At 38.9% G+C, this 22,455-nt stretch overlaps 2 protein-coding genes across 2 annotated transcripts in view; both read right to left on the bottom strand.

The window, feature by feature from the left end:
* Positions 1–2,889: 2,889 nt before the first annotated feature.
* Positions 2,890–4,603, bottom strand: LOC309508827 (putative nuclease HARBI1; the record flags this gene model as incomplete). The annotated part of the gene is made up of 1 exon (XM_082183295.1): positions 2,890–4,603. Exon 1 carries the CDS (start codon positions 3,916–3,918, stop codon positions 2,890–2,892), a length of 1,029 nt encoding a protein of 342 aa, XP_082039421.1. The 5' UTR covers positions 3,919–4,603.
* A 1,945-nt stretch (positions 4,604–6,548) lies between these two features.
* LOC309508825 (uncharacterized protein) overlaps positions 6,549–22,455 on the bottom strand; it is a 37,072-nt gene continuing 21,165 nt past the window's right edge. The window contains 37 exon segments of the mRNA XM_082183294.1: positions 6,549–6,654; positions 7,821–7,955; positions 8,052–8,147; positions 8,289–8,393; positions 8,487–8,783; positions 8,890–9,093; positions 9,188–9,496; positions 9,829–9,953; positions 10,034–10,199; positions 10,321–10,504; positions 10,616–10,812; positions 10,914–11,032; positions 11,117–11,243; positions 11,352–11,741; positions 11,825–11,915; positions 12,316–12,461; positions 12,543–12,719; positions 12,802–13,044; positions 13,135–13,390; positions 13,479–13,615; positions 13,700–13,823; positions 13,933–14,138; positions 14,217–14,296; positions 16,684–16,993; positions 17,108–17,278; positions 17,381–17,530; positions 17,675–17,793; positions 17,877–18,015; positions 18,490–18,593; positions 18,677–18,775; positions 18,865–18,928; positions 19,037–19,129; positions 19,522–19,630; positions 19,724–19,751; positions 19,841–19,997; positions 20,077–20,220; positions 20,304–20,504. Coding sequence (XP_082039420.1) covers positions 6,634–6,654; positions 7,821–7,955; positions 8,052–8,147; positions 8,289–8,393; positions 8,487–8,783; positions 8,890–9,093; positions 9,188–9,496; positions 9,829–9,953; positions 10,034–10,199; positions 10,321–10,504; positions 10,616–10,812; positions 10,914–11,032; positions 11,117–11,243; positions 11,352–11,741; positions 11,825–11,915; positions 12,316–12,461; positions 12,543–12,719; positions 12,802–13,044; positions 13,135–13,390; positions 13,479–13,615; positions 13,700–13,823; positions 13,933–14,138; positions 14,217–14,296; positions 16,684–16,993; positions 17,108–17,278; positions 17,381–17,530; positions 17,675–17,793; positions 17,877–18,015; positions 18,490–18,593; positions 18,677–18,775; positions 18,865–18,928; positions 19,037–19,129; positions 19,522–19,630; positions 19,724–19,751; positions 19,841–19,997; positions 20,077–20,220; positions 20,304–20,504 — 5,823 coding nt within the window. The 3' untranslated portion in view covers positions 6,549–6,633.

Below are 22,455 nucleotides of genomic sequence, written 5' to 3'. Positions count from 1 at the left end.
TAAAATACCGAACTTGTCCTTTAAAAGGTGTCGTGAGGTTTTCACAGGCAGTGAACTCATACCATAATGTGTCAGTAACAATACACAGAGAAAACTGCAAAGTTCTCGAATTCAGTTTGTGACTGCATGGTCGACCGAGGGAAGTGTTGTAGCCATACAGCAGGGCTACTGTACAAAATTAAAGATGAATTGATAAAAATAACATTTATTCGTAAATCTGTACATTCGTATAGCTACATCTGCTACAGCCGCCTACGGGACCGACGCTACTTTCTTAGCAGCAAGGCACGCAGTAATGGCGGCGCTGCTTTACTTCCGTGTTTCACCGGATTTGTGTATAAAACGCCGATAGCAGGCCGGGTGAAACCCGTAGTTGTTGGGACATCAGAGACCGGTTTGTCCAGGAGGGCAACATGTTTATTAGCAATAGCTAACGTTAGCTCCGTAGTGTCCGACGTTTTGAGCCATTCCTATGCTTGATTTTTCCCCCATCGGACTTCAGTAAAGGGCTGCGGACCTTTCCCACCATCTTTTCCGACATGAAGAATACACTTTACGGGTGTTAATCGAGCTTGATCGCCGCTATCAGATGAGGATGCGCTGCTTACGTCCTCCTCCATGTTTACATGTGCGTAGTGATATTGGCTTGATTTCGGCTGTGACCTACTTACATTTTCGATGCTGATTGGTTGAAAATCTAGCTCAACAGTTTTACATGTCTCAATACGCAGTCAATATAGTGCGCCAATAAATTACAATTTCTCATTAACTGCAGGATAATGCGTGGAGAACTTTTTGCTTGGATACATTTTATTAACGTTGAATATATTGAGCAAAAGAAAAATTAGTGCCCCGTTTGTCGGAACGAAACCCTATTTCTAGGCCTCTTTTAGGCTACCTCCAGGGCCTAAACACCTCCAGGGCCCAGAAAACCCCTCAGACCCCAGAGGGTTAAAGTGGAGTATCCCTTTAAAGCTGTACTGTGTTCTCAGGAGTATTGTCATAAACATCAGGGCCCGGTTTTTCAAAAGTAATCCACTAGGATTTTGGATAACGGATTGGATCAAATCTTGAAAATGGGTTTTTCAAAAGAAAAACGGATTACATAATCAGATTAGATCACGTAATCCAATCTTGGTTTTGATCCGGATCAAACCTTTAGTTTGGGTTTTTCAGAACTTTTTTGTAGGATTTGGATCACTTTGATCCTAAAAATCTGGATTAAACTGATCCCATCAGAAGGGTGGATTCAGCGTGGATTTCATGCCCAAAATGTAATGAAAACTTAAAAAATGTATCAAATAATACTATATTTGGATCATGCAGTATCTTACAAGATATCCTATTTATTCATAAGGTTTTAATTTTATTTGTTCATCCGTCAGGCTACAGTGATTAGGTAGGCTTTAACGTATTCAGCCTTTCAGTATAGGCCTACAGCAAAGTAGAAAGAGTTTGGCCTCATAAAATAATCCCCCAAACAGCTGTCAAAATTGACCAAAAACAATACATTTTATTCTGTCACTAATTGATATATACACTCACCTAAAGGATTATTAGGAACACCTGTTCAATTTCTCATTAATGCAATTATCTAATCAACCAATCACATGGCAGTTGCTTCAATGCATTTAGGGGTGTGGTCCTGGTCAAGACAATCTCCTGAACTCCAAACTGAATGTCAGAATGGGAAAGAAAGGTGATTTAAGCAATTTTGAGAGTGGCATGGTTGTTGGTGCTAGACGGGCCGGTCTGAGTATTTCACAATCTGCTCAGTTACTGGGATTTTCACGCACAACCATTTCTAGGGTTTACAAAGAATGGTGTGAAAAGGGAAAAACATCCAGTATGCGGCAGTCCTGTGGGCGAAAATGCCTTGTTGATGCTAGAGGTCAGAGGAGAATGGGCCGACTGATTCAAGCTGATAGAAGAGCAACTTTGACTGAAATAATCACTCGTTACAACCGCGGTATGCAGCAAAGCATTTGTGAAGCCACAACACGCACAAACTTGAGGCGGATGGGCTACAACAGCAGAAGACCCCACCGGGTACCACTCATCTCCACTACAAATAGGAAAAAGAGGCTACAATTTGCACAAGCTCACCAAAATTGGACAGTTGAAGACTGGAAAAATGTTACCTGGTCTGATGAATCTCGATTTCTGTTGAGACATTCAGATGGTAGAGTCAGAATTTGGCGTAAACAGAATGAGAACATGGATCCATCATGCCTTGTTACCACTAGGCTGGTGGTGGTGGTGGTGTAATGGTGTGGGGGATGTTTTCTTGGCACACTTTAGGCCCCTTAGTGCCAATTGGGCATCGTTTAAATGCCACGGCCTACCTGAGCATTGTTTCTGACCATGTCCATCCCTTTATGACCACCATGTACCCATCCTCTGATGGCTACTTCCAGCAGGATAATGCACCATGTCACAAAGCTCGAATCATTTCAAATTGGTTTCTTGAACATGACAATGAGTTCACTGTACTAAAATGGCCCCCACAGTCACCAGATCTCAACCCAATAGAGCATCTTTGGGATGTGGTGGAACAGGAGCTTCGTGCCCTGGATGTGCATCCCACAAATCTCCATCAACTGCAAGATGCTATCCTATCAATATGGGCCAACATTTCTAAAGAATGCTTTCAGCACCTTGTTGAATCAATGCCACGTAGAATTAAGGCAGTTCTGAAGGCGAAAGGGGGTCAAACACAGTATTAGTATGGTGTTCCTAATAATCCTTTAGGTGAGTGTATATTCATCACAATCGAAAATATTTTTGTTTTTAGAATATTTATTAGTGATGCATGCAATGATTACAGAATAACCCAAAAAATGCAAAGAATGGCAATCACTGATTTTTGAAATCCAAAACAAATCCAAATCAGAAATAGTGTCTAACTATTGCGTCCCTTGTTGCACGTCCTGTTTGCTCGTTCTGGCAGAATGCAGGAGGTTGGTTAGGGGCTCCAATGGGCTCAGGTGCATCATTGTCAGCACAGAGAGGGACATCGCGCTTAGTAGCGATGTTGTGCAGGACAATACAGGCAAGGGTTATGTTGCATGCTTTCTGTGGTTCCGCTCTCAGGTAGTTAAGGCATGCAAAGCGCCTCTTAAGAACTCCATTTAAACGCTCAATTGCACATCTTGCTCTGCAATGAGCAGTGTTGAAGCGTGCCTGCGCCGGTGTATTTGCTGTTAGAAAAGGAGTCATCAGCCATGGTAGGAGTGGGTAGGCACTGTCTCCTAATATTATGCCATCCGGTCGGTTGGTTTGGAGGTCTCTATATAGAGCGCTCTCCCTCAAGATACGTGCATCATGGACAGACCCAGGCCACTTGACAACGCAGTTGGAGATGATGAGGTCAGCATCACACACAAGTTGGACATTGATGCTGTGCCTCCCCTTTCTGTTTATAAACTCCCATTCATTCTCACGAGGTGCTTGTATATGCACATGTGTGCAGTCGATTGCTCCAATAGTATTGGGCATATTCCCCAAAAGAAAAAAGCTGCGCTTGGCCTGGGCAATCTGGTTGTCCTTTGGAAAAGAAACAAATTCATTGACCAGGCTGGCCAGTGCGATTGACACATCTCTCACCACATCATACACAGCTGATTTCACCACTCCCATATAGTCACCAACAACTTGATAGAAAGTCCCACATGCATAAAATCGGAGAGCAATGAGGATCTGGTCTTCCACAGACAGACCGTGACTCCTTTGGGTTCTGTGTTGAAGTTTTGGCCTGAGAAGGTTCACAAGGTACTCTATATCAGCCTTCCCAAAGCGAAACCGGACATACAGCTCCTCAGTGGTGTATTGCTCCAGTGGCTTGGTACGTTCAACATACACCCTTTGACGGTATCCTCTCCTGGCAAAGTGGTGGTGGCGGTGGACAACACCTGCCATTTCACTGTCTCTCTGTGAATCCTCTGAGAAAGGCTGATTTATATGGCTGTGTAGTTGGTCTTTTCAAACACACCTATTACAACTGATTAGTTTTGGCTTGTGTTCAATTGAGGCAATTGGACCCAAGGCCTATAATTGATGAACAATGTTCACTATAGTAAAGCAACGGAACCATGGACTCAAGAAGCTGTAACTTCACTGCTGCTGAAACCAATGCACTACTAGAGGGTGTTCGGTGCCATTATGGAACAATAGTGGGAAGTTTTAATTCTGCTAAGGATACCAACAAAAAGAAAAATGATGTTTGGATTTTAATCACAGAAAATGTGAATGCCATAGGGTCTGGCCAGAGGAGGACCACAGACCAAATCAAATTGCGGTGGAAGAATCTTAAGGCCAGGGCAACAAAGGACCATGCTGAAGCCAAAAACCCACAAACAGGCAACAAGCCATTTAAGAGGGGAGATTACACAGATGTGGTCCTCAACATCATTGGAGGTGAGAAGTCGCAAGCTCTCCATGGTATTCAAGGTGTTGTAGGGGATGGCGAGCCTTGGATTGAGGAGGAGGAGGAGAATCTGCCAGTTCCTCCTGAGGCTAATCCAGAGAGCGTATTTATATTGAATCTCAGCTCTGTTCCTGAGGAAGAAGCTGGATCCTCATTGGTTGAGCCAGTGGTAGTTGCCACAGGATCTCAGAGGAAAGGCTTTAAGCGCCCTTCATCAAACAAAGATGATGATTACAAGGCACTTCTGCAAAAAGAGACTGAAAGGGCAGAAGCACAGCTTCATCTGGCAGAGGAACAACTGACTCTGACCAAACTGCAGCAAACCAAGGCCAGACTTGAGATCCGCCTCCTAAAGGCTACGCTCAGACAAGCTGGTCTCTCCACATCAGATGAGGAAGTCTGAAATTATTGTGGAGTATTTGACATTAAGTCTTTTTTTTTTTATTCAATACATCTATATTTGAAACTTGTTATAAATATCCTCAATGTACAGTGTTTGTGTTGTAGGTCTCAGATGAGCGGACTGCTGGAAGAGGATGGGGTGGGTTTTTTCTTGTTTTTAGTTTTTTTTTAAATGTGTGTGTTTTCATTTCAAATAAAAATAAACTTATATTGACCCCACACTGGCTATTCTACTTGTTGCTCTTTACATATCTATAGTTCTACATTGTGATTTCCTATCCTGTTTGAGCACTGGTTATCCAGATTTGGTGATCCTGAAAAGTTCCTATCTGGATCAGATTGATCCAATCCGATGTTGCTTTGAAAAACTGGCTCAAAAGTAAGCTGGATTACGTGATCACGGATCGCAAAAAAAAGGATTACTAAATCCGGATAAATTTTATCCGGATTAAACCTTTTGAAAAACCGGGCCCAGGATATTGAGAGAGTTATTGCATGTTATACTCTCTCACATACACAGTCTTTTCTCATTTGTTACTGTTAGTGTAATTACTAACACTTTACAATAAGGTTTAATTCGTTTCGGCATTTGTTTATGCATTCGGTAACATGAACTAACAATGAACAATGGTTTTACAGCATAGGAATATAGGTTAATGTTCATTTCTGCATATACATTTTTTCAAACTTTTAATGAGTTAATAAAAATGTGTGCATTTAAATATAGCATAAACATTGACGTAAATTGATACATTGTTGTACATGGTACATAATGCATTAACAACAACAAATTGAACCTTATTGCAAAGTTGTAGCAAAGGTAGTAAAAACATTTTTCTCCTAAGCAATACCAGTGGAAATGTTAAAATATTTTTGAAGCCTTTATATGTAAAATTGTGCATTCATGAATTGATGTTCAAAAATAAACCTACACTGAAAAATTAAAGGAATAAAAAGTTGACAACTTGCCCCACCCTGCTTTACATGTCTCCTAGAAACAATGCATCATATGAGATTTAATAGTGGTGCTGCTCTCAAGTGGTGGTGACTGACTATTGCAGCTCTCACATTCACAGAATTGTGGATGTTACTTTAGGTTTAGAATTAATATATTGCCAACATAATTGATGAGAAAGAGATTCTGCTGAATAGAGCTGAACTGTATACCTAAATTCTTAGACTCTATCAATGGTTGCTGCTCACAACAATAATTTATATTGCCTGTAATTCGATTGATAATTCACATTCACCATAGATATGTAATGGTCTATGTTGGCTATTATTATATGGTGCTTGAATTTTTTTTTCTTTTTTTTTTCTGCATTTTACTGCTCTGCCAAAACTGAATAAATCTAATTTAATGGCTTTGATGGAGGCATTATAATAGATCCATGTGTACTTTAAATCATAATGCCTTAATTTTATTTTATTGAGGATGAGCTGTGTCAAAACATACAGTGTAATTGTCAGTGGCTTACAGTTTAAGCTGCATTATGTGGTTTGTATTAGTTTGGTAAAACTGGTAAACTCCCTGTATCTTTGTATGGTTGACCCTACTTCAAATGACAATTTAAGAACATTTCGAGTTTGAATTAGAACTTTGACTAGACAGCCTAGTCTGTGGCACATAGAATACATTCAGGCAACTGATTTACTGTTGTGTTCAGGATCATGTTGGGATATTGCAATGTCTGCATTTTTAAAAAAAGAGGATGAGGTATTCATTTTCATGTTTGGTTTATTCTACAGAACTACAGAAGAGATTGTCACAGCAATCAATGTTTAGAGAGATCCATCTAATATTTTCACTCTTCATCAGCCCCCTTCTGTTAGGAAGAAAAAGGAAAAAATGGTAAAAAGGTAAGCGGATCCAGTTCAAAATGGCTTAAACTCTACACCTCTAATCAATATTGATGTTTGTTTGCTTTTTTAATAGCCACACTTGTTAAATAGCTAAATTCATTTAATCAAGTGTAGTTCTTGAAACTACTTGCTATTCATATCTTAAAGTCACTAAGGGTGTGTTCACACTTGTAGTTCGGTTCGTTTGGTCCAGCCATTAAAACCCCCCCAAAAAAAAAAATTTTGTTCTGGACTGCTTAGCATTCAAATTGCCATTTTTAACACCAAACCTAAAGATAAAGAACCTAAAGGCATAGGGATACGTTCACAGCCTGATTGGTCGGCTTTTATGACGTATTGCCTATTTTGTGACTGAACGTACCGAACTTTCAAAACAATGATGTGTGCTGGGCTAAATGCGCTCGTTGTATATGCGTATCCTACATATGATGGTATTTTGACCAGCTGACAACTTATGAGGAGCTTATAAAATGTGTGTCAAAAGGAGTCAAAACAGCGGAAGATCTGCTTCACAAACGAACTGTGATGGCAGCATCAGACTATAACGAGAAAAAACAGGTATGCGTCAGTATTCTGTCCTTTTTAGGGTATCATCTTCCTGTTTTTGGCTTGCTCAGTTGGGGATATTTTGGGGATATTTAATTTAATTTTATCAATCAATAAATTCCTCTTGAAACAAACTTTGTTGTATTATTTTAATTTAATACTGTGAAGCTGCTTTGATGCAATCTGTATTGTGAAAAGCGCTATACAAATAAACTTGACTTGACTTGACTTTTTGGTTTGTTTACATGTCTTTGGGCTGTGTTGCATTCATATTTTTTCGAACCCTACCAGAGTTTGTTTGGAATTGGACCAAGACCCATCTTTTCAGTGGTCTCGGTCCACTTGTTTGGTGCACACCAGGGTTCGGAAGGCAGCGTTCACACTTATTCAAATTAACCGCACTAACAGAGCAATCGTACCAGGGTTCGTTTTAATCAAACCAAACATGCCAAATGTGAACACAACCTAAAAAGTGCAGATATAGAGTTGAACTATCATCAAGTCGAATTAACTGTGACTATTTATTTGTGGCTTTTCTGAGATTTTTATTTTTGTGACCAAAATCACTTGTGCCTACTCTTACCTTGGATCCTGTATCACGGCTCTTGGCTCTCAGCTTGTTGACCTGAGATTCAGCAATATCAGCCCTCTCCTCTGCCTCATCCAGCTCATGCTGTATCTTACGAAACTTGCCCAGATTGGAATTGGCTTGTTCTTCCTAAAGATTACACACAACATCATTTGTAAAAATCAAAAGATATAATTGCAACAGAAGATATATAATATGATGGCACCAGTGGGGGGAAATACTCACCGCATCCTCAACAGATCTCTTGTAGGATTTGACCTTCAGCTGGAGTTTGTCCACCAGATCCTGCAGGCGAGCCAGGTTCTTTCGGTCTTCCTCAGTCTATGCAAAGCAAAAATGTTTTTAGTATATGCAATATACATTTAAATACTGTAAGACAGCACTTTATGTTTTTTTCCCCCAATAAATAACATGATCAAACTAACCAGGGGCAAAATTATTAGTAGGAAACATTTTTCCTACCTGGTAGGTGAGCTCCTTGATGCGTCTCTCATATTTACGAATCCCCTTGACCGAGTCACTGACCTTTCTCTGTTCTATCTCCACCTCACTTTCCAGCTCTCTCACCTAACAGATGTGTAATAATTTTAGTATAAAAATGTAACATTTTAGAATAAGCATTTTACAGAAAACACTGTATACTTGTTTCTAAAAACTTACTCTGGCTTCCAGTTTCTGGACCTGCTTCTTGCCACCCTTCATGGCGATCTGCTCAGCCTCATCCAGACGGTGCTGCAGGTCCTTGATGGTCTGGTCCATGTTCTTCTTCATGCGCTCCAGATGAGCACTGGTGTCCTGCTCCTTCTTCAGCTCCTCTGCCATCATGGCAGCATCAGTGATGGCCTTCTTGGCTTTTTCCTCAGCATTCCTGCACTCCTGCACTGCCTCCTCAACCTCAGTCTGAAGCTGAGTATTATCTCCCTCCAGCTTCTTCTTCTGATTCAGCAGGCTGGTGTTCTGAACAAAGACAATGTTGAGAACCATGTAGTTTATATTGTGTATTAAGAGGGGATTTAGGCATTGTTTTTTCATGGTATAATTACAGAGTCCTAATTAGTGATACCTGAGAATGCAGGAGCTGAACTCTCTCACTGACATCCAGCAGTTCCTGCTCAGCCAGTTTCCTTCCTCTCTCAGTTTGTTCCAGCATGGATCTCAGCTCATCCAGTTCAGCCTGCAGCAGATTGTTGCGTCTTTCAACAATGGCGAAGTTCTCTTTGAGATCATCATTACAACGGAGAGCGTCATCCAGCTGCAGTTGGGTATCCTGTAAAGTACAAGTTTTACAAATGAAAAGACATAAGAACTAGGTTGGATTTCACCTAAGCATCATCAAATCTTGATTCGAAGATTCGTCATACTTTGAGATGTCCATGGAGACCCTTGAGTTGCTTCTGGGCTTCTGATGCCTGTCTGTTAGCCTGGCTGAGCTGAATCTCCATCTCATTGAGGTCTCCCTCCATCTTCTTCTTAAGCCTGAGAGCTTCATTCCTGCTGCGAGTCTCTGATTCCAGTGAGCTTTGCAGGGTATCCACCATTCTCTGCAAGTTCCTCTTGGTCTGCTCCATCTCTTCATCTTTCTCTGTCAGCTTACGTTCAATATCAGCTTTGACCTGATTGAACTCCAGCTGAGCTCTAAGTATCTTGCCTTCCTCGTGTTCAAGGGAACCCTAAGAAGAGTTAAACAATAGCTTGTTTTAAATCAAAGAGTTGATTCCACTCAGCCAGGACCAAATTTAACAAGGCCAAAATGGCCAATGAGACAGTGCCGTTTTGGTCAAATGGTTTAGTAGTAAAGAAAAGACCCTAAAGTAGAAGACCCTATCCAAAGTTAGAAACTTACGTTTACTATCAATTTAACATCAAACATTTTCGATGCTATTTGGTATTTGACCTCCCTTAAAATAATCTGGAATGATCAATTGCTTTAAACAACAGATTGATTAAAATCAAAGAGTTGTCAAATGAATAAGAACTTTGGGGAAAATGGTTGTTCTTTTACCTCAGCCTCTTCAAGAGCAGTTTGTATCTCTTGTTTCTCCTGCTCCAGTTGTTTTCGTAGTTTCTCCAGCTCATGAATATTCTTCCCACTCTCACCAAGTTGCTCAGTGAGGTCAGAAATTTCCTCTGTGCAAAAGAAAAAACATATAAGCTCACAAAAACATGCAATTAAAGTAATGATTTGGAGTTGTAAAAACCACTCTTACCTTGGAGATTCTTGTTCTCCCTCTTCATGCTCTCCAGGTGGTCCAATGACTCCTCATACGAGTTTTTCAATTTAAAGAGTTCAGTGCTCAGAGATCTAGCTTCTTTTTGGGCACTTTCCAGTTCAGCTTGGGTCTCCTCATACTTCTGCTTCCACTCAGCCAGGACCTGGTTAAATTTAACAAGGCCAAATGGTCAATGAGAGCAGTGCAGTTTGCTGGTATTTTGTTTTGTAAATATATGGCTCATTTTTTTCCAGCTAATGACAAAATATACTTTCTTTCCTTACTTTATCAAAGTTTCTTTGCTTCTTGTCCAGAGCAGCAGCAGCAGCATTGGATCTCTCCACATCCACCATGAGATCTTCAATCTCATTCTGCAGCCTGTGCTTGGTCTTCTCCAGAGAGGAGCATTTAGCATTAACAGCTTCCACAGCTTCTTCTGCATCTTGCAGACGCTGAGTCAGTTTCTTCCTGTAATAATCAAAATACAAAATATATAGAACATATGAAGCATCATTCATTAAATTTAGAAAAGTGCCTAATCACTAAAGACGAAACTTGTAAATATTGTTTGTTTCTTACTTTGCTTCCTCCAGCTCCTCAGTCCTCTGGATGGCATCAGTTTCATACTTGGTTCTCCACTGAGCCACTTCAGAGTTTGCCTTGGACATACTACGCTGTAGCTCAGCCTTGGCTTCTTGCTCCTCTTCATATTGCTCCCTCAGCAGATCAGCATCATGACGAGCAGACTGAACTGCATGGGCCAGGGCATTCTTAGCCTAAAGACAAACAAATATTTGCAGCCACTTGTTTATTATTACAATAGTGAATTTGTCTGTCTTTAGCAAAAAATTTAGACTTAGAAGGAGATTTTGAAAACCTTGATTTCTTCTTCGAGCTGTCTCTTGAGGTCTTCAATTTGCTGAGTGCTGGACTGCTTGCCTCTGGTTAACTGAGACACCAGGGAGTTTTTCTCCTCAAGCTGTCTGGCAAGTTCACCTCGCATGCGATATTAAAAAATATTGACTTTTTTTCCAAGTATCATTATGGTACAGTTGTTTTGACAGTATTTTGTGTTCTTACCATTTTCAGTTTGCAGCTTGGCTTTTTGCATGGTGAAATCATTGATAGTGCGCTGACCTTCCTCAGCCTTGGTTCTGTACTCACTCATCTGGTCTTCCAGAGTTCTGCACATTTTCTCCAGGTTTGTCTTGAGGATAAATTATTTCATGTTTGATTGCTTTCTTTGACTATTGATTGCTTTCTTTGACTGACAACACATAAGTTATAGACTCTAAGCATAATTTCCCTTACTCACCTTTGCCTTTGCAAGCTGCTCCATGTTGGAGACCACATCGTCCAGTTCCAGTCTGAGTTCACTCTTCTCTTTCTCCAGCTTCTGCTTCACTCTCTGGAGGTTGTCGATTTGCTCTCCCAGATCAGCCACACTGTCTGCATGTTTCTTCCTCAGTGTAGCAGCAGTGGCCTCATGTTGCAGAGTGGACTCTTCAAGGTCTCTGCGCAGTTTTTGGAACTCAGCTTCACGTTTCTTGTTCATCTCAATCTGGGAAACAGTGGCTCCACCAGCCTCCTCCAACCTCTCACTGATCTCCTCCAGTTCTCTGGACAGATCAGCTCTCTGTTTCTCAACTTTAGCGCGAGCAGCTCTCTCAGCCTCCAGCTCTTCCTCAAGCTCTTCAATTCTGGCCTAGTAATGTGCATAAATTAAAAATTAAGGTTACAATTTCTAACAATCCAACTGTCTATCTTATTAAAACATATAAAGTTTACCTGCAACTCTTTCAGTTTTTTCTGGAGTTGGGACTCCAAAACTTGTCCGTCTTCAATCTTGCTATTGAGCTGGCTTATTTCAAAGTCTTTTCTGCCAAGTAAACAGGATGAATGGTTACATACAATTTCATATTAAAAATATCTGGTATCACTTTACATTAAGGTTCCATTAGTTAACATTAGATAACTAAACAACATGAACTTAACAATAAAAAAACATGTGTTTCAGTATTTATTAAACTTTGTTGACATTAATTGATAGAAAGAAAACTTTTCATTGTTAGCTTGTGTCAGCTAACAATGAAGCTTAATAATGTGTTAGTGAATGTTTAAATTTACATGAACTAAGATTAATAAATGCTTAGAAGTATTTTTCATCATTAGTTCATGTTAAATATAGTAAACTAAAGTAAACTGGAACCTTATTGTAAAGTGTTACCAAATATCATTAAATATTAAAATTGGATTTTATATTTTATCAAATATATTACTTCTTTAGCCGCTCCTCTGTCTGCTGCTTATCATTTTCCAAATCCATCACATTCTCTTGACTTAACTTCAAGTCACCCTCAAGCTTTCTTTTAGCTCTCTCAAGATCCATGCGAATTTTCTTTTCTTGTTCCAAAGAACCTTCAAGCTAAATTTCATGCAAAAATAAAATGTAATTACTTTAAATGTTTCTGATTTTAATTCTAGTGTTGTGTTTTCTGACTCTTACATCATCCACTTGTTGCTCCAACTTGGCTTTGGCTTTGGTGAGTGTGTTGACTTTGTCTTCCTCACTCTGGAGGTCATCCAGCGTTTGCTGATGGGCCTCCTGAAGAGCTTTCTTCTCCTTGGTCAGCTTAGCGATAATCTCATCCAAAGCTGCCATCTCTTCTATCATGTTTTTAACCTGTAGAAATGTGTCATTGTATCAAGGGACCTGTTAACTCATCATTCTAGCATCAATAACAGGTTCAGTGTTCAAAACTGACCTTGTTCTCAGTGGCATGTTTCTCTTTCTCCACTTTGGCCAGAGTGAGCTCAAGATCATCAATGTCCTTCTTGAGTTCAGAGCATTCATCCTCCAGCTTTCGTTTCTTTGCAGTCAGCTCAGCATTCATTTCATCTTCATCCTCTAGTCTCTCAGTCATTTCTTTGACTTTGGCCTCAAGCTGGATCTTGCTCTTGATCAGACCCTCACATCTCTCCTCAGCATCTGCAAGATTATCTTGCTCCTATCAACATAAAAAAATAATAATAATTGAAAACTTGTTTTGTTTTCTGACTTGTGAAAAGTGCAGAGTTGTAGTCCCATGTTAACTTACGGTCTGTGCTAAAAGCTGCAGGTCGTTCTTCTCTTGGAGAAGAGAAACCATCTTTTCCTCAAGCTCCTTTCTGCGGGCTTCAGATTTGGCATAAGCCTCCTTCAACTTGGTGAATTCCTCCTTCATATTGGCCATTTCTTTCTCAGTCTCTGCACTTTTCAGCAGAGGCTTGATCTTGAAGTAGAGCTTCATCCAGGGCCAATTCTTGACACTCATGAAAGCACGTACATTCCACTGGATCACCAACAGAGCATCTCTGTAGATATTAAATTAAGAAATTTAAGTCTTAAATTAAAAAATATAACTTGGAGAATATGTTAAAGATCGAAGAGCTAAAATCTAACCTTCTTTCCACAATTTTCTGGAACTCATCTCTTGCTAGAAAACCACGAGACATGGACTGAATTCCAGTTATAATAAGTGCAAGACGGTCATCTCTCATCTCTTCAAGAAGTCCTAGAAGACCAGCCTTAAAAAAGACCTGAATAGTAAAGAATTTTGTGTCAAATAGGATAGGACAATGGAAACGTGGCTTTGGAAAAAGTTAATGTTAATAAAATCATACCTTAGTATGTCCTAATTTGTACTGGTTGTGATCGATGTCCAGAGAGCCCAGAAGTTTTTCTGAACCCTTCTTGTTATCAATGAACTGTCCCTCGGGGATAGCAGCAGGATTTAGGATGCGGTATCTACCAAAAACACACACATTAACAGAAATTGAAGAATTAAGAACTGAAATTTGGAGTCATATATTAAATAATTTTGTAAGACATGAAAGCCATTTGGTTTCATTCTAACCGTTGTTTGAAATCTCCATATAGGACCCTGTTGGGGAATCCCTTTCTGCAGATCCTGATGCCCTCCAGCACACCGTTACAGCGCAGCTGGTGCATGACCAGAGGATTCTCCATCGCCCCAGGAGTCTTAGTCTCATTGGGGATGATGCAGCGCACAAAGTGAGGGTGAGTTGACCTTAAGTTGGTCATCAGCTTGTTCAAGTTCTCCTGTTGGTAGACCATAGAGAATTCAGATTTATATGTAATAAAACCATATAGATAAAGTAGTGTTTTAATATTTCATACCCTATGAAGGGCTGACACCGTCTGGAAGGAAGAACCCTTCTTTTTGCTACCTTTGGCAGCTTTTCCTCCAGAATCTGTAGCTGTGAAATAAATTATTTGTGTTATTATTAACCCCCTGAGGTCGACGGTATCGCCGGCGATACCAGCTCGCTTTTTTTTTTATCAGTGTAAAAGAAACTCATAAATACTCTGTTGACTTTGATTTTTCATAGGAGTTTCGTACATCAATCGATTCTGTTAAATGTGTATTATTTTTGTGAATACTCATAATAAAAACAAAGTGTTAAGCTTTTCGCCAAATAAAGAAAAATAAACACGAAGCGAGTTCTGCCTTCTAAAGTGTAGTCCATTCTGAAACGCGTCCGAAAATGAACTGTAACTCACCGAATACTTCTCACACAGACACGTGAGATATGTCTTTATGAAGCTTGAAATCTCTTCTTTTAAATGAAGTAATTTATATAAAAAACAAATGTTTTCAACTCATGTAATCCGTTTGAAAGAAAGGAGATGTACCGTTTTTCCTTCTGCCTCATTATCTCTATAATGAGTTGAGGCCGCCCCGCCCCCGGCGCTATTCAAATGGTAAATAGTTTAGGTGATCTAGTATGCATCGCATACGCCCCCCGATCAATGCCATAAAAACACAGTTTCTTCATCAGACTTACTGATAGTTCATCGCGTTTTGAGTATGGCACGCTTCTCCAGTAAAGACGCCCTTCAGATGATTCTGGACAGCGAGGAAGAATGCATGATACCGGGTTGTTTCCTCAGGAAGATTGTAACTCAGACTACGAACGGCAGCATTTTGAAGAGCGAATTCCGCCGAGGACACAATTTCGGAGTAAGTTTTACTTAAAAGTCTTTTGTCTTTTATTTTTCGTGTTCGCATTTCTGAGGAAAAAACAATATTACGTGACAGTTCTCCATTATGGACGCGAGCGCTCTGAAAGCGCACTAAAAGACTTTCAAACTTTCACAGAGACCTCAAAACAGAAACTACAAATCCTTTCTTTAAAACGAATTTCGTTTTGTATCAATTGTATCTTAATTTTAATAATTTTTTCATTAACAAATTTCCTGGATTTAAAGTAAATATAGGCTAGCAATCACAACATAAGGTGCTTGAACTGGAGATCATCATTAACCAGACCGTAGCCTACTCGCCTCACATGTCTAAAAAATTTGAAATATATTTACAGAAAGCTGGTTCTAAACAAAACCATCCAAAACAAAAAACTATGTAGCCTAATAAATGTGCATTTCTCCGGTGCGTTCACTAGCCTACTGCGAAGATCGCGAGTCAATAGCCTATCGTCAACTTCATCTTTGCCAGAAGTTAAATTTAAATTGCGTGTGTGAATGAATGATGATGTTTTAGCAAACTGTATTGCTATGAGATGAGTAAAAATCGACTGAAATATGTTGAAATAAAATGTAGGCTATTTGTATAAGCAACGTATTAAACTGCAAATTAACAATATGACCTAATATTTCATGAAAACAACGTTACAGTCAGGCGAAATATGAAAGACAACATCTTGTTGACTAGATTTGGGTACAGTTTTTACTGTAGAATATACTGCCACGTCAAATAAGCTTTTGTTTAGCAATTTCTATATCTATTTTTGTCAAAAATAAAGTCATCAACTAAGATGTTAGCTGTTCCAATGTTGACTATATTCAAACTAATGAATACATAGATAAAATGTAGGCCTATAATCATTTTTTTTTACAAAGAAAGAGTACACTTGAAATATTGTTGAAATTGTAATTATTGTTGTAATTGTAACCTTTTTAATAAAATAGCAAAACATATTTACAAGATAGATGTAAGCAAAATCTTAAATGGTCAATATAAGTCTTCTTCTAAATATATCTTTTGTCCTTGCATTGTGGCTCAGTCAGTGTCACACCTGAGTGAATGGCTCATCATTATGCAGAGTGGGTGGGACATTGTATTTTCAGGTGTAAACCACTCCTCGTTCACGCCCCCCTCGCATATTGGCTTTCCAAGCAAAACCTGTTTTACATCAATTTAAATCAATGTATGGTTTTATGTGAACGATAAAGCAAGACTATTTTCACATAATTTTTAAGAAAAAACTCTAGGCGAGGACATCCATTAGTCAAAAGTCTTATTGACACATATTTACTATGTGTTTTGTGGCCTTATTTCAGAAATTTTAGTTTTTAGTTTTTTCAATAACCATGCATAAACATTATTCTCTCAAAAATGAAAACATGTACATACACGTGGCTCACATATTATGGTAGCCCTGTTTGTGCTATATAGAGTGAATTTACACCTTTGCCATTAATATGTTTATATGCAACTGAAAAAAGCACAAATGTCAGGGCATGTCAGAACATCTCAAGGGCCCCAAAAACAGCCCAGACCCCAGAGGGTTAAACCGTAAGAGCAGTGCTTATTATATTTTCATGTCACACTTCAGTATGTACTTACCTGAGTCATCAGTAGCGTAATTAGCAAACAGAATGGACAACAGCTTAAGAGTTGACTTCTGGAAAAACCCTACAACCGTCTCATTGAGAGGGTCCTTGTTCTTCACCAGCCAGTTTGAAATGTTGTAGTCCACAGTGCCAGCATAGTGAACGAGGGCAAAATGGGCCTCTGGTTTTCCCTTCACTATCCTAGGCTTCTGGAAGTTTGGAGTTTTCCCCAAATGGTTGTCATAAAGCTTAGCTTTAAATGTTGCATCACTGGCTTTGGGGAACATGCACTCCTCTTCAAGGATGGACATGATACCCATGGGCTACAATGAATTGTAGATCGTGGCAGTCAATATATCAGTTTCCCACAAGAGTTAATATTGAAAAATATGATTTTTTCCCCTACCAGTATAATCATCAACATGATATTCACCCACCTTCTCAATAAGCTCAATACAAGCCTGCAAGTCCATGCCGAAGTCAATAAACACCCACTCAATGCCCTCCTTCTTGTATTCCTCTTGCTCCAGCACAAACATGTGGTGGTTGAAGAACTGCTGCAACTTCTCATTAGTGAAGTTGATGCACAGCTGCTCAAAGGTGTTGGACTGCAGGTGGAATATATTGTATAATCACAATGGTCAAACAGGTTGCACTTCTTGTTGAATTTGTTCTATGAATAAAAAAAAAATCAGTTGATTTCAGCTTACATCAAAGATCTCAAATCCAGCAATGTCCAGCACACCAATGAAGTACTGGCGAGGCTGTTTGGTGGCCAGGGATTGGTTGATTCTCACAACCATCCAAAGAAACATTTTCTCGTACACTGACTTTCCCAGAGCACCAATAGAGTAGTACACCTAATAAAGAAAACAATTTGACACATTGCAAACTAGAGAGCAATTTTTCAGAGACATGAAATATTTTGTTTGTATGTCTTTGAAAGTGAACTTATTTTGCTGAAATTTCTAAATGTTCATTAGATTATTATTTTCATTCATTACCTGCTGGACACTCTGTCCCTTGGTGACCCACTCATTTCCTACTTTGACTCTTGGGTGGAGCAAACCCTTGATCAAGTCAGCTGAATTTAGGCCCATCAGATATGAGATTTTGTCAGCATCTACATGTTAAAAGAATACAGAGCTAAGAATATATATACAACATGTTTCCAAGTTCTACTGATTCCAATTTTCCGAGTTATACCCTCAGTCCCATCAGCCTCGGCCTGTTCCTCTCTTTGCTTCTGTTTGAACTTCATGTTGCCAAAGTGCATGACGGAACCAGTCAGCTTGTAGATGCTGTTCTTCTCCTCATGGGTGAAGCCCAACACATCGAACGCTTCCTACAGCAAATGTATAGTGCATGTAAAATTTCATGGCAAATGTTTCATATTCTACTTTCTTGACAAGTACATTAAAAGTCTTTCTTTTTAAAGACTAGACTGGCCAAGATAATCAATTGTCTTTCAAGTCGTTCTATACCTGTATGACTTAATTTCTTCTGTGGAACACAAAAGAAGAGCATGTTCATGATCTTTTCCTCACACAAATCAGGTGGCTTCCGAAAAACAAGTTTTGTGGATCTTTTATGGTGCTTTTTAATACTTATTGACAGCCCCTGATCATTATATGCTTTTATTGTATGGAAATCAGCCAGTACATTATCAATTTATGTTCTCCACCAAAAATGCATTCATATAGGTTGTCAAAAGTGCTAATGGTAACCAAATTGCAAATGCTGGGTGGACTATATCTTATAATATTTTATAATGTGGTATGTTGTATTGTTAGTGGCCTATGTTTTAACAAACACCCACATCAGTGGCCATCAGCTCGTCACCGTCATCAATAGAAGCCACTGTTGTTTCTCCTTGGGAGATGAAAGCGTAGTCATAGGGGTTGTTGGTGATGAGCAGCATCTCTAAGGAGAAATGGGAACATAGATCAGAAAAGACTCTTCTAATTAGAGATGGCAGTGTTAATTGATATGATGGGTAAGTTTACCAAGCAGTTCTGGTCTTCTCTGGGACAGAATCTGATAGAAGATGTGGTAGTCTCTCTCAGCCTTGAGCTGAAAAGTGACACGAGACTTTTCCAGCAGATCTAAATCAATTGATGAATAGATAAATATCAAAACAGTTATACATTTCATCAATGTGTGATTTGTTGGAATGATGTTGGGCAGTACTTACAAGTCTCAATGTCAGCAGAAGATAACTTTCCACTGTGGCCAAAATGGATACGGATAAATTTACCCTGTAAATAAAGCAATACATAACATGTATAATACATAATACCACATCATATAAAATATCATAAAAAACCAATATAGAATAACAACACCAATGTAAAAACCCAATTTACAAATCTGGAGGAGTTGTCATTTCTGATGGTCTTGGCGTTACCGAAAGCCTCCAGAGCAGGATTACACTGGATGATTTGATCCTCCAGAGTACCCTGAGAATCATATTTTAACAATAAGTGTGTAAATTTGATGTACCTACTTTTCGGTTAACAGACATGCATATTTTCGGACACTATGTAGCCTTGTAATAATAATAATAATCCTTAGAGAATCTTATTCATCTATATCAAATTATATAGAAATATAACTGGGTAAACAACAATGTTGTTTGTTACGGGTAAATGTATTGCAATATGGTACAAGTAAGGAAATATCAAATTATGACAATTTGTGACTAATATTTAATAATATCCAATATTTAATAATATTTAACTCCAATTTTGAAGACATCTTTAATTTAGTAATTCTTTTTTGTATTCTATGCTATATAGTTGGTACAGTATATTCATTCTTCCATAATGAGCCTTTTTTGGGAATTAAGCACCTTTTTCTCCATTGATGGATCCTTCTTGCCGGTTGTTGCTGCTGCAATGCTCGCAAAGTACTGGATCACTCTTTTAGTGTTCACAGTCTTTCCAGCACCGGATTCTCCACTTAGGACAAAAACGGTTATTAAAATACAGCTTAGAAAGAAAATATTGGTGAAAGGAGGAATATTATGCTATGGCATAATATGCATTACATACGTGATCAGGACAGACTGGTTTTCTCTGTCTGTGAGAGAACAAAATATAAGAAACTTAGCATTTGAAATTGCATTAGAAATTAGATTTATAAAAAATTACTACAAGTCAGATCATCACCTGACAGCATGTACTGGTAGGCATTGTCTGAGATGGAGAAGATGTGTGGAGGGGCCTCAGTTCGTTTCTTTCCTCTATAGGCATTGACGACTTCCTGGTTGTACACTGGCAGCCACTTGTAGGGATTCACAGTGACACAGAAGAGCCCAGAGTAGGTCTGTAAGAGATTCACAGAAGGTTTAGATTTGGTCATGCAAGATAAAGTGAATGTGTGAGTGTTTTAAGACTCGACTCACGTAGATCATCCAGGCTGCGTAACGCTCTTTGAGGTTAAACAGCACAGCGGGCTCATGCAGGAAGGTGAACATCGCCATGTCCTCAATTTTATCAAACTTTGGCGGGTTCTGGGGGTGAACATCATCCTCCTTCACAGTTACTGTCTGTGGATAACACACAAAAATGTTTTGACAGTCACACTGTACTTCTGTCTACAATCTACAACAATGCAGAGATTAGATCTTACCTTCCCGAATTCAGTGTCAACAGTGACTTTGTCACCGTCTCTACTTGTGACGGAAGCTTTGACGTACTCAACCGCAGGGTCGGGCACAAAGCATTCTTTCTTCATGTCGAAGGGGCGAGTTTGGGCCTCCAGACGCTCCCTGTCTGACTTTCGTAAGAACGGGGCAGCTGGCCCGAACTCTGCCATCACAGCATCCCCCATCTTTCAATCAGACTTAGAAATAGATGACAAAATTATCTAAACTTTTAAAACTAGTTTACAATTAAAAAATCATTTGTAAAAAAATAAAAATAAATTAAATATAATTATTTATGATTGTAAAAATATAAAATATTTCTCATTAATTATTGCATTCAAAAAGAAAATATTGCATAAACCTAAATGCATACACACACACACACACACACAAACACAATGTGTTGACCTTTATAAAAGCATGTCTTACCAGATGAAATCCAAACCCAAAATGTCCAAGTCCTTTCAATAAAAAAATAAATGTCATTAATGAGAAGTCATCTTATTCTATTGTCCTCATAAACAATTTTATCTAAATGATGTATGCTCTTACCTTTAGATGGCACAATGATGTGAGCTTGCAATATTGTGCTGTAACGTATCTCTTTATATAGAGGCACAATGACTGTGACGTTGACCATCTGTATTTGGTCCGGCTCTGTGTTTGGGTCACTTGTGTGTGTAGCTCTTTTTGGGTGCCTGAAAAGGTTTTTGTGTGAGTCATAGTAGTTTAGCATGTGGTGTGTGATGGTAGCGCTAAAGATTAGATGAGTTACAATAGTTAAGCATGTGGTGTGTGGCGGTAGCGCAAAAGATCAGAAAGGATTTAAGATCACAATGGTGCTATTTTTGTCCCATATTTATATATTCTTTTTTAAAGATATGAGATAACGTTTTTCATACTGAAATTTACACCTTCACTTTCGTATTTTGTAGTTAGTTTCATAGGCCAGATTCACAACATGTCTGTTTTTTATGTACGTAAAGCATCATAGAGACTCTTCTATATATAATGTATCTGAACCATAGTTGAACATTCACACAATCCTTTTTAAATAAAATTTCTTAATTGACAGTTAGATTCCAGCTTTTCTAAAACTCTGTGTCATTTTCTGTCCTCAAAGATAGACAGGCATGCACTGGGAAATCCACAGGTTTATCTTTGTGTTAAAGGATGAAAACAAGGTAACAATGCCTCACAAGCAAGACAGCTGTCACATAAGATTAAAATTGTCAGTAGACAGCTGTAATGGCAACAATAAATATCTTTAATAGTGACCTTTTGTTCTCGCCTAATGCAGAGACAGCTGCAACTCTTGCTTGTTATTGTTTGTTACTTTGACCTTTCTTGATTTCCCAATGCTATATCCTTCATCTGTGTTGTACAGGTTGTATTAAGTTAATTTGCAGTCATTACAATGAACAACAGCTTCATTCATGTTCATCCATGTTCACCCCATTCTTTCTTGAAAAAGATTTTCCAGGTTTACAAAGATTCCCAAAACAAATGTGTGAAAAGTATTCTGTAGGATACATCATTTTTTAGTTTAGAGAAGTTAATATATTCTGAATACATTACATCAGTGTTACTTTTTCTGTGCATCAGTTAGCAGGATGGTGCTTATAATTATTCCTTCTTAACAGATAGAACATGGCAAGCAGGTCAAACTAACCGTCTTAGCCCCAGATCTGTTTCTAAACAGCTCTATAGCGTTTATTTGTTGTTGAGCCGTGTGAGACATCACTCAAGACCTTTTGTGAGGTTTCTAACCTGCCATGACCACTCGTCCCTCAGTTATTCTGCACCCTCTCAACAAGCACCTTACTTAGTCTTAGCAATTGGGCAATCTATTCTAGGCCCCTCATCCTTTACAGAGCCTCATTCTCAGCTGTCTTTTTACCCTTGTTTATCAAATCTCAGGAGCAAGAATGGAAGAAATGGGGGCAACCTTACTTCTAATAAAGTTTGTAATCCTTTTGTAATCCTTGAGCTTTTTTTTGTCACTGGGTGCACTAGAATGGTCTTGCATCTGTTGGGCTAAATGGGATTCCATTGTGTCTCTACTTTCTACTCTTCTGCTTCAGACCATTTATTTAGTTTTGCTACTAAATTTTTTATTTAAAAGCTGGAGTAGGT

Source organism: Leuciscus leuciscus, assembly GCF_965113295.1.
Source record: "Leuciscus leuciscus genome assembly, chromosome: 11".
Classification (NCBI taxonomy): domain Eukaryota; kingdom Metazoa; phylum Chordata; class Actinopteri; order Cypriniformes; family Leuciscidae; genus Leuciscus; species Leuciscus leuciscus.
This window is presented reverse-complemented; position numbering and strand designations above follow the sequence as displayed.